The sequence below is a fragment of the Amborella trichopoda genome, chromosome 7 (genome assembly GCF_054954075.1).
Source record: "Amborella trichopoda isolate Santa Cruz 75 chromosome 7, AtrichopodaSantaCruz75HAP2 v2.0, whole genome shotgun sequence".
Lineage (NCBI taxonomy): Eukaryota > Viridiplantae > Streptophyta > Magnoliopsida > Amborellales > Amborellaceae > Amborella > Amborella trichopoda.
The window spans coordinates 13,956,633-13,970,898 of NC_142342.1; the positions used below are offsets into that span (position 1 = coordinate 13,956,633).

Here is a 14,266-nt window from a genome sequence, read left to right on the forward strand (position 1 = left end):
GTTCATTTTTTTATGCTTAGAAGTGATAATATAAAGAAAAAAATTTATATAAGGTTGCAACCATAAAATATAGAATTAAAGATGCACCTCAAAAATCTATCAGAAAGGTTGTTTTATTGTTGACAAACCCTCTAATTAATCATCTTGACAGCAAGATGCATGAATATGAAAAAAAAAATATTGAGTCTTAAAAATAGTGCATCTTGCTATACATTATCTAGACTGTCCATTTTTAAGATTTTCATATGTTTATAGATCTACGTGATTTTAATGATTTTTTAAATTTAAAATTTTACAATTAGATATGAAAATAGATTTGAAATAATCCTCAATAATTTTTACACCAAAATCACATGTTATGATAAAATTTAGAGGTGCACCTGGATTGTTTAAGGTTGCAACCTTATAAAAACCACACCTTAATATAAATTATTATAAATAAAAACAATGAAGATGCCTGAGATGTTACATCATACGTCTCCATGGTTGGGAACCGGTGGGAGGTTTCACAAACGTCATATAAACCACACGTTGATTCCCTTCACACTAGCTCGTGTTCAACTCACGGTTGAGATTTCCCCCCTAGCACCTTTTCAGGACATCTGCACCGTCCGATCCTAGAGGGTGTCAGGGCAATGCGACAACAATATATTTACTAAAAAGGGTTACATTAAGTTACATGAAGACATACAAAATAAGTTTGCCCTGTCTCTAATGATACAATGGAGGTATATAAAGCCATGAATTAGAATGAGAAAGAGAGAGAAAACTTGAGACGGATGGAGGGCTATGGTGGAACAACAATGGAGAGCTTTGAGAACGTACTAAACCCCCTCCTTACTGAAGACAACGGAGAGTCCTTTGCTTGCCAGACTTTTTCGATAGAAATGTTCTCAGCACCTTCTTTTGGTGCCTTGTTTGATTTGGACTATGGTAGTAGCAGCAGCTTTAAGGGAGGAGAGATGAACCCCCCTTCTTTCCTTTTCGAAGAAGAAAGGGGGACGGTAGAATCCTCTGCCCTCATTAGCTCTTGTGACCGTTCTAAGACTCTTAGCTCAGAGAGGAGGAGGAGGGGAACGCTTAATGAGAGGCTCTATGCCTTGAGGACTCTAGTTCCCAACATTACTAAGGTAAGCCACAAGTACAACTCTCTCTTTTTCTGCATTTCAAGGGCATTGTTAGGTGTCATAATTAAATGGCATTGATATAAGTGTCAGAAATTGTACTTTTCTAGTTATGATTATAATCCGTGTATCATTAAAAAAAGAGGCAAGGGGAATTTTAGGTGACATTTAGATTTTAAGAGAAAAGGTTGTTCAAATGTCGAACTCGAGGGTTGCATTCACACGCACATGGTATACATGAAATCCATATTATGTAGCTCTACAACCATCGTATCTCTGTCGAGCACTCACGCACTTGCCCCCGCGCACACACACACTCAATCCGGCTTTTAATATGGGTATGATGTGTAGATGGATAAGGCATCCATAGTGGGTGATGCTGTGATTTATGTCGAGAAATTGCAAAGAGAAGCAAGAGAACTCAGAAAAGAAATCGCTATTCTTGAATCGACCATGCAAAGAGAAGGTGGAGGACAAGCATCTTACAATAAGAATACATCGTCCTCCTACACCATTAAACACCATCCCAAAGCTCAATCCCTTTGCAGAAAGATACTTCAGGTGTGTGTATTGATTTGTTGGTTATAATGAAAATTCATCAAAATCATTCCAGAGATGAACTACTAAAAATCTCACTTATGTATTTTCATTTAATTTTTAAAATTCGACGAAAGAAACATGATCATGAGCTAAAATAGTTGATATTTTGGGTGTGTTTTAATAAATAATTAAAATTTTACATCGTTTTGTTATAGAAGGATGAAATAAAAGTTACTGTTTCATGTTATTTAGATGTAAGGACAGGCGTTGATATTGTTGTTATGTGGTGAAGATGGATGTGTTTCAGGTTGATGAGAATGGGTTTTATGTAACGATGATTTGCGAGAAGAGTGAAGGGGTTCTGGCGGCAACCTGGGAAACTTTGGAATCCCTCTCGTGCTTCTATCTACTGTCTTCCAATTTTGCCACACCATCCCCGGAACGCACCCTCATTACATTTACCCTTCAAGTAATCTCTCTAAACCAATACTAAGTACTATTAGAGTGCAGCCAACTGGCTGCCCTGGCCCTAGCCCTGCTTTAATCCCTGTAGCATTGGCCCGGGTCCAACCCAGCCTTAATAGGGTGAAAGTGGCGCGGGCCCAGTCCTAGGCCAAATAGAAAAATAAATAATAACTTAAAAAATACGAAGAACGTAAGGGTTGGCCCGGTCGAACTGGGATGTCCTTATCTTGGGCCTAGCTCAGACCCACCTTTGAGAAACATTTTATGGGCCTTGCAGGGCTACCCCGCGCTTTGCCACCCCTAAATACTCTCTCTCTCTCCATTGATGTGAGCTTTTATTTTTGGGGTGCGGTTTGTATAGAGCCGAGGCTCTAAACAATCAAATTAGAGCCTACTTTCAAATAGTGTGGAAAAATGTAATTTCAACATTAGAAAGTTTTGTGATACGCTTAAATTATATTTTCATCTTTATTTATAAAATTTAAAGCTTCAAAAATAGTATATGTCGAGCAGATCTATGAAAACTTGAAAATCTTGAAATTGACAGTCTAAAAATATGCTATAAGATGCACTATTTTTAAAACTTGAAATCCATTTTTTTCTTATGTCCATTCATCTTGATGTCGAGATGGTCAATTTGATGATATTTGGGCATCAAAACAACGTCTTCTAATGAAAGTTTTGCGGTAGGCTCTAATTTGATTGTTTAGAGCCTAGGCTCTATATAAAATTTTCCCTTTATTTATTAGCTTGACTTTTCCTTGGCATTTGTAGATAGTGGAATGGCAGAAGAAGATTAGTGTTCCCGCCGTGGAGCAGCAGCTGACTCACGCCCTCTCGATGCATGGCTTTCAATTCTAACATTTTACAGGATGGATAAAGAAGAAGATGATCACTTCACATCGGAAACTTACCCTTTCGTTTTCAAGATGACACAGCTTCTGTTCAACCCCCTCCTCAATACTATGAAACGCGGATTTAGAGCATTTTGTATTGGCTTAGAAAAAGAGATAATAAATAATTTTGCCTGTGGGCCCCTTTGCCCAACAACCCAAGTTGAGGGCCAATGGGGATTGCTACTAACATTTTAAGCATTTTTTTATTAAAAAAATTGGGAAAGTTATATGGGAACCACTTTATTTTACCGTTATTATGTGATGGTCCAAAAGCATGTGGTATTTATACTGAGGTCCTTGTCCCCTAGTTTTTTTACTGTTTTTCCAAAGTTGTCCACAGTCTGATGATTTAAACATTCGATCGCATATTAAATTTTATTTTTTTCATATTATGACCACTTTAAACCTTCAAAAATTGAAATCTAAATGTGGTTCTAATATCATACTGCATTAAACCCTTAAAAATGATGTCTAGATGTGGTAAGATATTAAAAACATCAAATCACCTAAAATTTAGTATATTGTCATTATTTTGGGTGATAAGATGACAGTTTGAATGACAATTAGTTATTTAGCAAACATGCCACTCATCTAAATATAATATGTTCTGTATTATTGCTTCGTTAGTCGTCACTCATCTAAATATACTATGTTCTGTATTATTACTTCGTTAGTTGTTCAACACTATCATTATAAATATAACTGGGTACCGTTTGGATGCACCGATTTGTCATCTCTCCAGTGTTTTTCTCATTGATTCATTCATGTTCTAGAGCAATTTCTAGAGAAAACCCAAAGACTATCTAATATAGGTTTTGGGATTGAGAAATTTTGCAACCAACATTTACGTGAACTCTAAAAATTCTACCATTCTTTTTGGTTTCCCCAAAGGGTGTGTTTTATATAAGGAAAAAGTTTATATAAGGATGCAACTTTACAATGTAGAACTACAGATGCACCTCAAAAATCCATCGGAAAATGTAGTTGTAATGTTGAAAAACCCTTTTATTGATCATCTCGACTCAAGATGTACGACTATGAAAAATACAAAGATTTTAAGTCTCAGAAATAGTGCATTTTACAACATATTATCTACACCGTTCATTTTCAAGATTTTATGTTTATAGATCTACTTGATTTTAACCATTTTTAAAATTTAAAATTTTATAATTAGATATAAAAATAAATTTTGAGATAATTCTAAGAACATTTTACATCAAAATTATATACCATGATAAAATTTGAAGGTGCACCTTACTTGTACACCTACGGATGCCTCCGTATGCAAATTGCACCATTAAACAATTAAAGTAAGGTGCACCTATAAGTATTGTTAAAAGATGCAGTTTTGATTCTAAAAACCCTTTTGATGACTTGAGAATGGGTTGAGGCCTTGGCAGTAGTACCAACGAGCTTTATGATGAATTCTCTAACTCTATTATCACTAAAGGGTAGGGGCCCAAATTCCTATTGACTTATCCTTTAATTATACAAAAAAAACCCTTATGATGACCTAAAGATCTATTCAAACCAACTTATGAAATTTCAATATCTAAAAATGATGCAGAACAAGCAGATCCGTAAACACTTGGAAATTTTGAAAATGGATGGTCTAGATAGTAGGTAAAAAGATGTACTTATTTTAGAAGCTTAAATCATTGTTTCTTATTCATGCATCTCTAAGTCGAGATGATCAATTGTAGGTTTTTTAGACCTTGGAACAACATTTCTTTTAGGTACGGCTTATCTTAGACCTTACATACTTTTTCAACCCCAAAATTACCACCCATGTTTGTCATGTCCCAAACTAATGCTACTTTTTTTTCGTCTTTGGCCTTTACTTCCTATTGAAACTTACCCCAAAATCTTCGACATAAAATATAAAGAACTCCTCCTTGGGATTTTGCCTAGGAGATGAAATTACTGAAAGGGGCCAATTACAAGGAGGTGAATTACTGAATCATCCTCTTTCTTGCCTAGAATGCAAACATCAGTAATAATCAAAACCTTTGTATCTAAAATGGTATAGACAATGTTTCAAAACTCAAAAAGGTGGGGCGGATAATTCACTCATAAATTTGTATTAGGTCGCTAGATCAGATCTGAATTGGTCCAAATCGATGATCCAAAAAAAATAAAAAATATATATTATCAAATTAAAATCAAAATTGGGGTTTATGGCATGGGAGTAGAGGGTACTTAACAAAATATTTGATTACTTTAAAATATATATATATACACACACACACATAAAAGTAAGGTTTTAAGGAAATACCGGGCGAAGACCCATACCATCAAGGAACCAATTCGATCCTGACCGATGTCCATCCAAATCGATGATCCGAATCAAAATTTAAAACAATGATTTAGTATGAGATTTTCACCTAAACTTGTTAGCCATAAGAATCTCACCTAAAATTGCTTGTCAGACAAAATCTGGATTTGTAGGTTCAACCGCTCTTTTCACAGTGATCAATATAATATTGCATTTTTTTAAAGGTGATAGGGAATTAAATCAAGAATACAATGGTCTTGATCCCATGAAAAAAGTCCTCCCAATAGTAGAGAAAAATCTCAAATCTAATGACATCAATCTTTTTTCTTTTCTTTCTTTTTCCTTTTTTTATAGGCTGGATGGGAATTTATGGTGGTCATGGAAGGTCTAAACGTTTGAAGGCGTGGTCCACACGCACCAGATGTCAACGCGTTTGGGATGCCTGTTATTGCAAGTACAAGGTAGCAAGATTTATGCTTTTCTTATTGGGAAATCGGGGCATAAATGGATTCCCATCATGGTTACTCAAACTATTTTCATTACTGTAAGTTGTAGACATGGCTTGACATGCAACTTTTCTATAGAGAAAGGTATGAAATTTAGGGTCCAATGTTTGGATCATAGTTCAAACCGACCAAGATATTAGGGCCCTGACAGAGGTGATTTACCTATGCAAGTCCAAGTAACTGACCGAATCAAGCTCTTTTTTAAAAAAAATAAAATAAAATAAAGATAAAATTATGTTATATATAATAAAATGCCACATTAAATCCTAGAGTTGCATATTGGCATGTTTGTTATTCTTTCTATTATAAATTGATCTCTTAACAAGAGGTTGTGCGATCTACTCTTGTGGAGGCTAATTTATTTTAAACTCCAAAAAGGCCGACGTTTTAAAAGTACAAAAAGCAAACAACGGGATTGGACCCTAACACGCTCGACTTTACATGAAAGTAACAACCATAAAAGGAATTTTTATATATCTAATGTAAGTTGGAGGTTTTAATATAATTAAACTAAAACAAGTGGTGTACAATTAACTTGGCCAAAACTCTATGCGACTATAGGGCGAGGCCGAGTTACCTCGACGAGTTTTATATTGTTGGTCTGGATTTAGCTTTGGCTAAAACCAAAACTTTCAAAGGATTTTGGCAAATAGTTTTTAATTTCAATTCAAGTTTCTACTGAATCAGGACAATTGCTCAGAAGAATTCTCATGGATAGAGCATTCCCTCACGACAACCATTTCCATAATGTGTTGTGTTATGTGGGGGTATGTGGAGCTTGTTCGGTCCCATTGCCTAAGATCGAATGAGAAATGACGGTTTAATAAAAACAAAATTAAAAAATCCTAGTTTTTTACTAAGGTTGTAGTATGGAAACCTTCAATCTAAAACCGTTTAGAAATTCCTACATGAAACGTCATTATATAACTCAATTCTACAATATTTCTATGTTTCTTTTCAGCTATTCTATTTTGTTCAGGGGTTCATGGATATGATATTTGTTACACAATTTTGTTATCACTAAGATGAGTAATGAATTCATTCGTAGAAAAGTCACCACCTCCATCACACTAAAACTACAAATCCTTTTTTTAAATCTCCTTTCAACTATACAATGAAATTTCATAAATGCAAAGAAAAATTCAGATTTTCAAATGACGAATTCAAGAAAAATTAGTATAATCATCTACAAACATGACATAAAAGTGATGACCATTATTAGATAAAATTAGAGTAGGACCTCGTAAATATGATTAAATCTTACAAATATATTATGTAGAGATTTTATTAGTATTACTAAATTGGAGTTTATAACTTTTTCCAGTTTGGTTGTTGGATTTATGTGGCCAGTAAAGGCCTTATGAGAGCTTGTATAAGCATTTTATATAGCGAAACATAAACTTAGTAGGAATGTGGTCATCTTGTGAACCATAATAGGAAAATATTATTTGCCAAAACTCGGATTAGACTCAACGTGCTAGGCTAGTCGAGTTGGAAAACCCAATATACTTGAGCATAGAGTTAAAACTAAGGAGAGTTCAGTGGGTCGGCCCTCGATGAGGTTGGTGTTTGCCCGGATGAGTGAGCTGAGGGACTGTGTGGCCTTTGTGCATGATGGTTGGCCTTTACAGACATCGCTAAAACTTCATCATAGTATCATTATACGGCATGTACATAGATAGCCGTATCGAAATAGCAATCCACCATTGAGGGTGAAGTGTGTACATGTGTGAGAGATTATTCCTATGCACCATGGAGCTGTGGTTACATCATGGTCTGGAGGACCATAGATTTGTCTCTAGGGCAGAACCTAAAATTCATGGGCTGAGATTACGTCCCCTAGCCCATTGATTGACTTTAGTGGCCCAATTATGAACTCTTATAGTGAACTGTAGGTCATGAGAACTGTTGGCTCAATCATCAAAATTAATTAGTTTTAATTAAATTTATGTTATATGATTTTTAAAATGATTATTTAAATTTTTTTATTCTCTTGATATTTAATTTTCATTATTTTGATTTATAAAATAAGAGACAATCAATTTTTAATGTTTTAAATAATCTAAACGAAATAACTTCAATTTTAAAATTCGAAAAATAAAAAATAAATATTTTTTAAAATATCTGTGACCGTTCGTAAGATATGGGGGCCCATTTAAAAACATATGGAAGATTGGGTGGGGCCCATGAAGGGCCACCCTAGGTGGCACGCCCCACTCATAGGGTGCTTTACTTACTAAAATTTGTAAGAGCCCTCCATGCTAGTAAGCTGTCTATTTTGTATGAAGCCTAATTATATTATGAATCAATTTAGTGTTTATTTGGGTCAAAAATTTATAATCAAAGGGGTCCAGGGGGTTGTAAGATACAAAAGATGGAATCATTTTGCTTACAAGTAATATTTTCAATTCTTGGGTCCCATGAGATATGAAGTTAAAATAGGGGATAAAGAGATATTTTCCCTTCTAAAATTTTAGGATACGCTCTCTCCGAAACTTTAAACATGAAATAGTTCCCCTCTTCAATAATTTTGAGATGGTTTCTCTTTCTAAACATGTTTAAGTAGTTTCACTCTCTAAAATATGATATAGATATTCTCTCAAATTTCAATATACTTTCTCTTTCTAAAAGCTAAAATTTGAGATAAATTCTCTCTAAAAATTTTGCGGTAGTTTCTTTATCTAAAATTTTTTATGTACTCTCTCTCTAAAATTTGATATAGTTGCTCCCTTAAATTTTAAGATGCTTTCTCTCTCTAAAACTTCAAGTTTGAGATAGTTTTTCTCTCTAAACTTTTGAAATAGTTTCTCTTTAAAATTTGATATAGTGTAAAATTTGAGATACTTTCTCTCTTAAAAACTTAAATTTTGAGATACTTTCTCTCTAAAAATTCTTTAGATAGTTTCGCTCTCTAAAAATTTCATGTACTTTCTCTATCTAAAATTTGATATAGTTTATCTCTCCAAAATTTTAAAATACTTTCTCTCTATAAAACATAAATTTTGTGATAGTTTCTCTCTCTAAAAATGTTGAGATAGTTTCTATCTCTAAAATGTTTTAGGTAGTTTCTCTCTCTAAAAGTTGATATAATTTGAGCTTTAAAATTTTAATAGATTTTCTCTCTCTAAAATTCCAAATCAAGATAGTTTCACTCTAAAACTCGAAATTCAATATAGTTTCTCTCTCCAAATCAAGATAGTTTCTCTTTTTAGAATTTATAATAATTTTTCTATAAAAGTTTAAGAATATTTTCTCTCTCTACAATTTTAAGAATACTTTCTATCTCTAAAACTTAAGATTTGATATAATTTCTCTCTCTAAAAATAAACTATGAGATTGTTTATCTCTCTAAAAGTTTGAAATAGTTTATCTCTCTAAAAATTTACATGCACTTTTTCTCTCTAAAATATGATAGTTTCTCTCTACAACTTAAAATTTGAGATAGTTTCTCTCTCTAAAATTTTGAGATAGTTTATCTCTCTAAAAAAAAATTGTACTTTCTCTCTCTAAAATTTTAACATATTGTCTCTCTCTAAAATTTTAATATACTCTCTCTAAAAATTAAAATTTAAAATAGTTTCTCTCTCTAAAATTTTGAGATAGTTCATCTCTCTAAAAAATTTGAAACTTTCTCTCTCTAAAATTTTAGCATACTTTCTCTCTAAAAGTTAAAATTGGAGATACTTTCTCTTTCTAAAATTTTGAGATACTTCATCTCTCTTAAAAAATATAGTACTTTCTCTCTCTAAAAGTATAACATACTTTCTCTCTAAAATTTTAACATACTTTCTCTCTTTAAAAGTTAAAATTTGAGATAGTTTATCTCTTTAAAAATTTTGAAATAGTTTCCCTCCTTAAAAAATGTAGGTACTTTCTCTCTCTAAAATTTTCATACCTACCAAATGCTCATCATGTTTCAGGTCGAGGGAGTGAATGAGTAAAATCCATAGGCTTTGCAAATGCCAAAAAACAGGTTTAGGTATGGAAATGAAATCATAGAAAAGTAGGTCTTATTTGTATGATTTTGAGTTTTTTGATTTTAAGTATCCTAGTCATTAAGCAATCCAAACGGCGGCATTTAGCAAAAACCAATATATTAAGATTCCATACTTTACAATCTATGTACCCAAACAGGCCCTAAGGATTGGGGATGAAAATAATTAACATCCAAGCTGGGAGTGATTGTCATTCATTCTCCAAATTGGGGTGCCTATTGCCAAAAAAAAAAATTGTAATTTCACATGGGTGTCGACAGTAAAGGAAAGTCTACATTGAAGAAACATCCACATTCCTATTTAGTGGATAGAAAATACACAATATATAAGTTTAATAAATATGAAAGTGTGTGCACTTATTGAAGGTGAAAATTATAGATGGGTTGTACTTATTATCTCTTGTTTCACTACCTTATATGTAGCAATTTTGAAAGCATCACCATTTGTGCATGATATTCCATTAGTCACTCTCTCTCAAATCTCTTTTTTCTCAAAAAATTACGCACACCTAAATTTGCTCTTTAATTTCTCAAAAATTTACGCACACCTAAATTTACTCTTTAAATTGGATAATTTTGGATAACAATACCGCAAGATATAAGAGAAGAAAAATAGGCATGTTTGATCTTTTTTTTAGCATCTCCATTTGAGTGTCAACATCTTCTACAATAATCATAACATTATTATTCTACTGCGATAAGATGAGTGAGAGTAGACTTAGTTGGGTTGGCCATGTGTGGCGCATTCCCAATGCACCACCTTTTAGAATATGCGAGTTAGTTCAAGTGGAATGCTCAAAAAGGACAAAGGGTCAGCCCAAGAGGATATAATTGAAAGCAGTGAGAAAAAATATGGGGACTTATGACCTCTTTGAAGGTATGACCCTTAATAGAGCATAACAGTGGGCCAATATTCGTATTGCCGACTCCAATTAATTGAAAAAAGCTTTGACGACGACGACAATGATGATGATGATTCTACTGCGAACTCTAAATGATGCTAAATTAGGATTGGAGTATGTTACTCGATTCAATAAAAATTTTCAAAATTAATAGAAGTATAGTTTGCGATCAAATTAAGATTGAAAGGCAATGCCCTTAAAAAATGACTCCCAATTTTCGTAATGGAGCTAACTCAACTCAATCCTGAGAAGTGGACATGAGATAATTTAATAGAATTTTAAACCCTTATCAATTTTTTTAGACATATATATATATATATATATATATATATATATATATATATTGTATAAAATGAGATGATTTATTTTTGATAAAAGGAACTCACAATTACTTACAACCATCTTATGTGAAATTTGATAGCCTGGGTATGTCACAAAGTTCGAAAAACTTTTTTATTGAATTTTGAGCTTGGTCAATGAAATAAATGCTACCACCCAATAGCCAATTTTAATTGTATAAAATGAGACGATTTACTTTTGATAAAAGGAACTCACAATTACTTACAGCCATCTTATGTGAAATTTGATAGCCTGGGTATGTCACAAAGATCGAAAAACTTTTTTATTGAATTTTGAGCTTGATCAATGAAATAAATGCTACCACCCAATAGCCAATTTTAATTGTGACCACTTTGTACCAGAGATAAATGGTCTTCTTATATACTTTTTCCTTTTTCTTATGTCGCTCTCTCTCTAACACACATTTCCAACAGTGCCATGCCCCTTTCTCTTTCTTGCGGTTCCCTTTCTCCCCCAAAGTCTCTCTCTAGCTATGCCTCTTCTATCTTTATATCTAACTCCGTTTTTCCTTTAGTTATGCCATTCTCTCTCTAACTACTTTCTTTTACTCTCTCTAAATGTGTCATTTTTTCTCTAAATGTTTAGTCCCACATTTAAGAATGTATCATGTTTGCAATATCTTAAAAAGGCGATCACATTCCACTTGCCAATGGCTTGGGCAGGGAATGAGAAACTAAACCACCAAAACACGCGTTCATGCGCTCAACATATATGTCTCTCATTGTGCTTTCTTTCGTTAATATTCCTCTTTCTAATGTGCCCTGTTTTTCCTTGTCTTTCTCTCTCTCTAACAGTTCTCTTTTTAATATTTCTCTTTACATGGAACGTGCATATATCTCTCTCATTGTGCTTATTCTTTCTTTAATATGTTTCTTTCTAATGTGCCATTTTTTCCTTGTCTTTTCTCTCTCTAACCGTTCTCTCTTTAATATTTCTCTATCTAATGTGCCCTTTCTTCTTTGTCTCTCTCTCTAACACCTCTCTAAGAGTTGCCTCTCTAATATATATTTTTTTCTAATGTGCCCTTTTTTTCTTATGTCTTTCTCTCTCTAAAACCTATCTCTAGCAGTGCTATGCCCCTTCTCTTTCTTGCCATTCCCTTTCTCCCCTTAAATTCTCTCTCTAACCGTGCCTCTTCTATCATTATATCTGACTTTTTTTTTCCTCTAGTCATGCCATTCTCTCTCTAAATGTATCCTTTCTTTCTCTAAATGTTTAGTCCCACATTTAAGAATGTGTAACGTTTGCTATTTCTTAAAAAGGTAACTTGCCAAAATTTTGGGCCGTGAATGAGAAACTAAATCACTAGAACACCCATTGATTTGCCCAGTAACCCATCAGCACGTGAAACATATATTACATATAGTACCCATGCGTGAAACAAACATATATGCCTCTCTCATTGTGCCCTTCTTTCTTTAATATTTCTCTTTCTAAAGTGCCCTTTTTTCCTTTTTTTTCTCTCTCTCTAATATTCCTCTTTCTAATGTGCCCTTTTTTCCTCGTCTTTCTCTCTCTAATATTCCTCTTTCTAATGTGCCCTTTTTTCCTTATGTCTTTCTCTCTGTAACACTCTGCTCGCCCTAAGAGAACGACCATGCATCCATAATGCTCCTTACCTGGCTTGACCCCATAAATCTTTTCCATTGATTTGAAATAGTTCCATCCATCATTAACCAAACCAGCATGGCTACAAGCAAAAAGAACACCCACCATAGTTGTATAATTTGGTTTAATCCCTGTTTCTTTCATTCTTCAAAGAGGTTGAGAGCCTCTTTTCCATGGCCATTTTGAGCCATATCCAACGCCATAGTACTCCATGAGATCACATCTCGCTCTACCATCTTATCGAAAGCCAAGCTCACCTCCTCTAGACTTCAAGTACAAGTTCAAGAGTGCGTTATTTACTATCAAGTCCATGCCTGTTTTAAAACTATGGGCATGTACTTGTCGGCCTAGCTCTAGCGAAACCAAGCCTATACAAGCTCTAAGGATACTGGTTAAGATAGCTTCCGTTGGAAAAAAGCCAGCCCGTTTCATTCTCTCGAAGAACTTAAATGCCTCAACTACATCACCATTTTGGGCAATTGCCCCAATTATAGATTTCCAAACAACTCGATCGCCAGTTTCCATTTCATTGAAAACACTAAGCCCACTCTCCAAATCTCCATTTTTTGCATACATATCCATCAAAGCACTTCTACCCAAGACATCCAATTCTAAACCACACTATAAAATCAAAGCATGCACCAGTTCAAGTGTTCTAATCTTGCCATATGTTCTTAAAATGGTCGAAAAAATGCACATATTGGGCATTATACCCTCTCTATGCATCAAAACCAAGAGTCTCGAAGCTTCCTCATTGGAACCTATATTAGTGTATGCCGATATCATGGTGGTCCAAGAAACAACGTTTCTATGAAGCATTTTGTCGAAAACTTTGCGAGCTTCCTTTGAAAGGCCAAATTTTGAATACATGTTAAGAATGTATTTGGGGTGAAACCAGTAGATATGAGCTTACCTTTTTTGATTGCTTGGTGTCTGATGCATCAGTTGAATATAAGATGGGTCTCTGAAAACTCTATTTCTTTCTAAAATGGCCATGGTGGGTATGGCGTTTTTCAAGAGGTTGCAGAAACGGTTAAATTCATTAACCAAGTTAGTAGAAGCTGGTTCGTGGTTTGGAAATGGCGAGGATTTGATCATCGTACAGAAAATGGATGTGTTTTTTATGGCTCTCAAAAGAGGGCTCATCATGAAACCGTTGGGATTTGAATTTGAAAAAGTTGAAGAATTTCATTTAAAAATTTCGAGGAAAATTTGAAGCGGTAACAGTAGGAAATGTAATGCATTTCGCCAAAACTATACTCAATTTTCATGACTTCTCATATTTTAGAGAAAATTCAGAAAGAACGACCCTAGCTACTAAGTTATTTTCTGATTCACCCCTTTAATTGATGCATTCACATGACCTCTGTTTGTACTCTAACTAATGGTTGAATATAACTATGATCTCTTTATGCCAAAGCTTGAAAAAAAAATCTAATCCCTTGTTTTCTCATTCTGAACATGCTTTCTCATACTGAAATGTAAAATAAAATTACAATATTGAAGGGTATTCCTGTAAACAATCGATGTATCAATATCTGATTAGGAAAGAAAAAAGAAAAAATTTGCTAAAAAAGAGAGGAAGCTTTCGTTAAT

At 33.8% G+C, this 14,266-nt stretch overlaps 1 protein-coding gene and 1 pseudogene across 1 annotated transcript; one reads left to right on the forward strand and one right to left on the reverse strand.

The window, feature by feature from the left end:
* Nucleotides 1-777: 777 nt before the first annotated feature.
* LOC18428565 (transcription factor FER-LIKE IRON DEFICIENCY-INDUCED TRANSCRIPTION FACTOR) lies at nucleotides 778-3,379 on the forward strand. Its single transcript, XM_011623002.2, has 4 exons — nucleotides 778-1,130; nucleotides 1,476-1,685; nucleotides 1,957-2,133; nucleotides 2,904-3,379. The coding sequence occupies exons 1-4, from the start codon at nucleotides 780-782 to the stop codon at nucleotides 2,988-2,990; spliced, it is 825 nt and encodes a 274-aa protein (XP_011621304.1). The 5' UTR covers nucleotides 778-779; the 3' UTR covers nucleotides 2,991-3,379.
* Nucleotides 3,380-12,810: 9,431 nt separating this feature from the next.
* LOC148781271 (pentatricopeptide repeat-containing protein At2g03880, mitochondrial pseudogene) lies at nucleotides 12,811-13,540 on the reverse strand (annotated as a pseudogene).
* Between the last annotated feature and the right edge of the window lie 726 nt (nucleotides 13,541-14,266).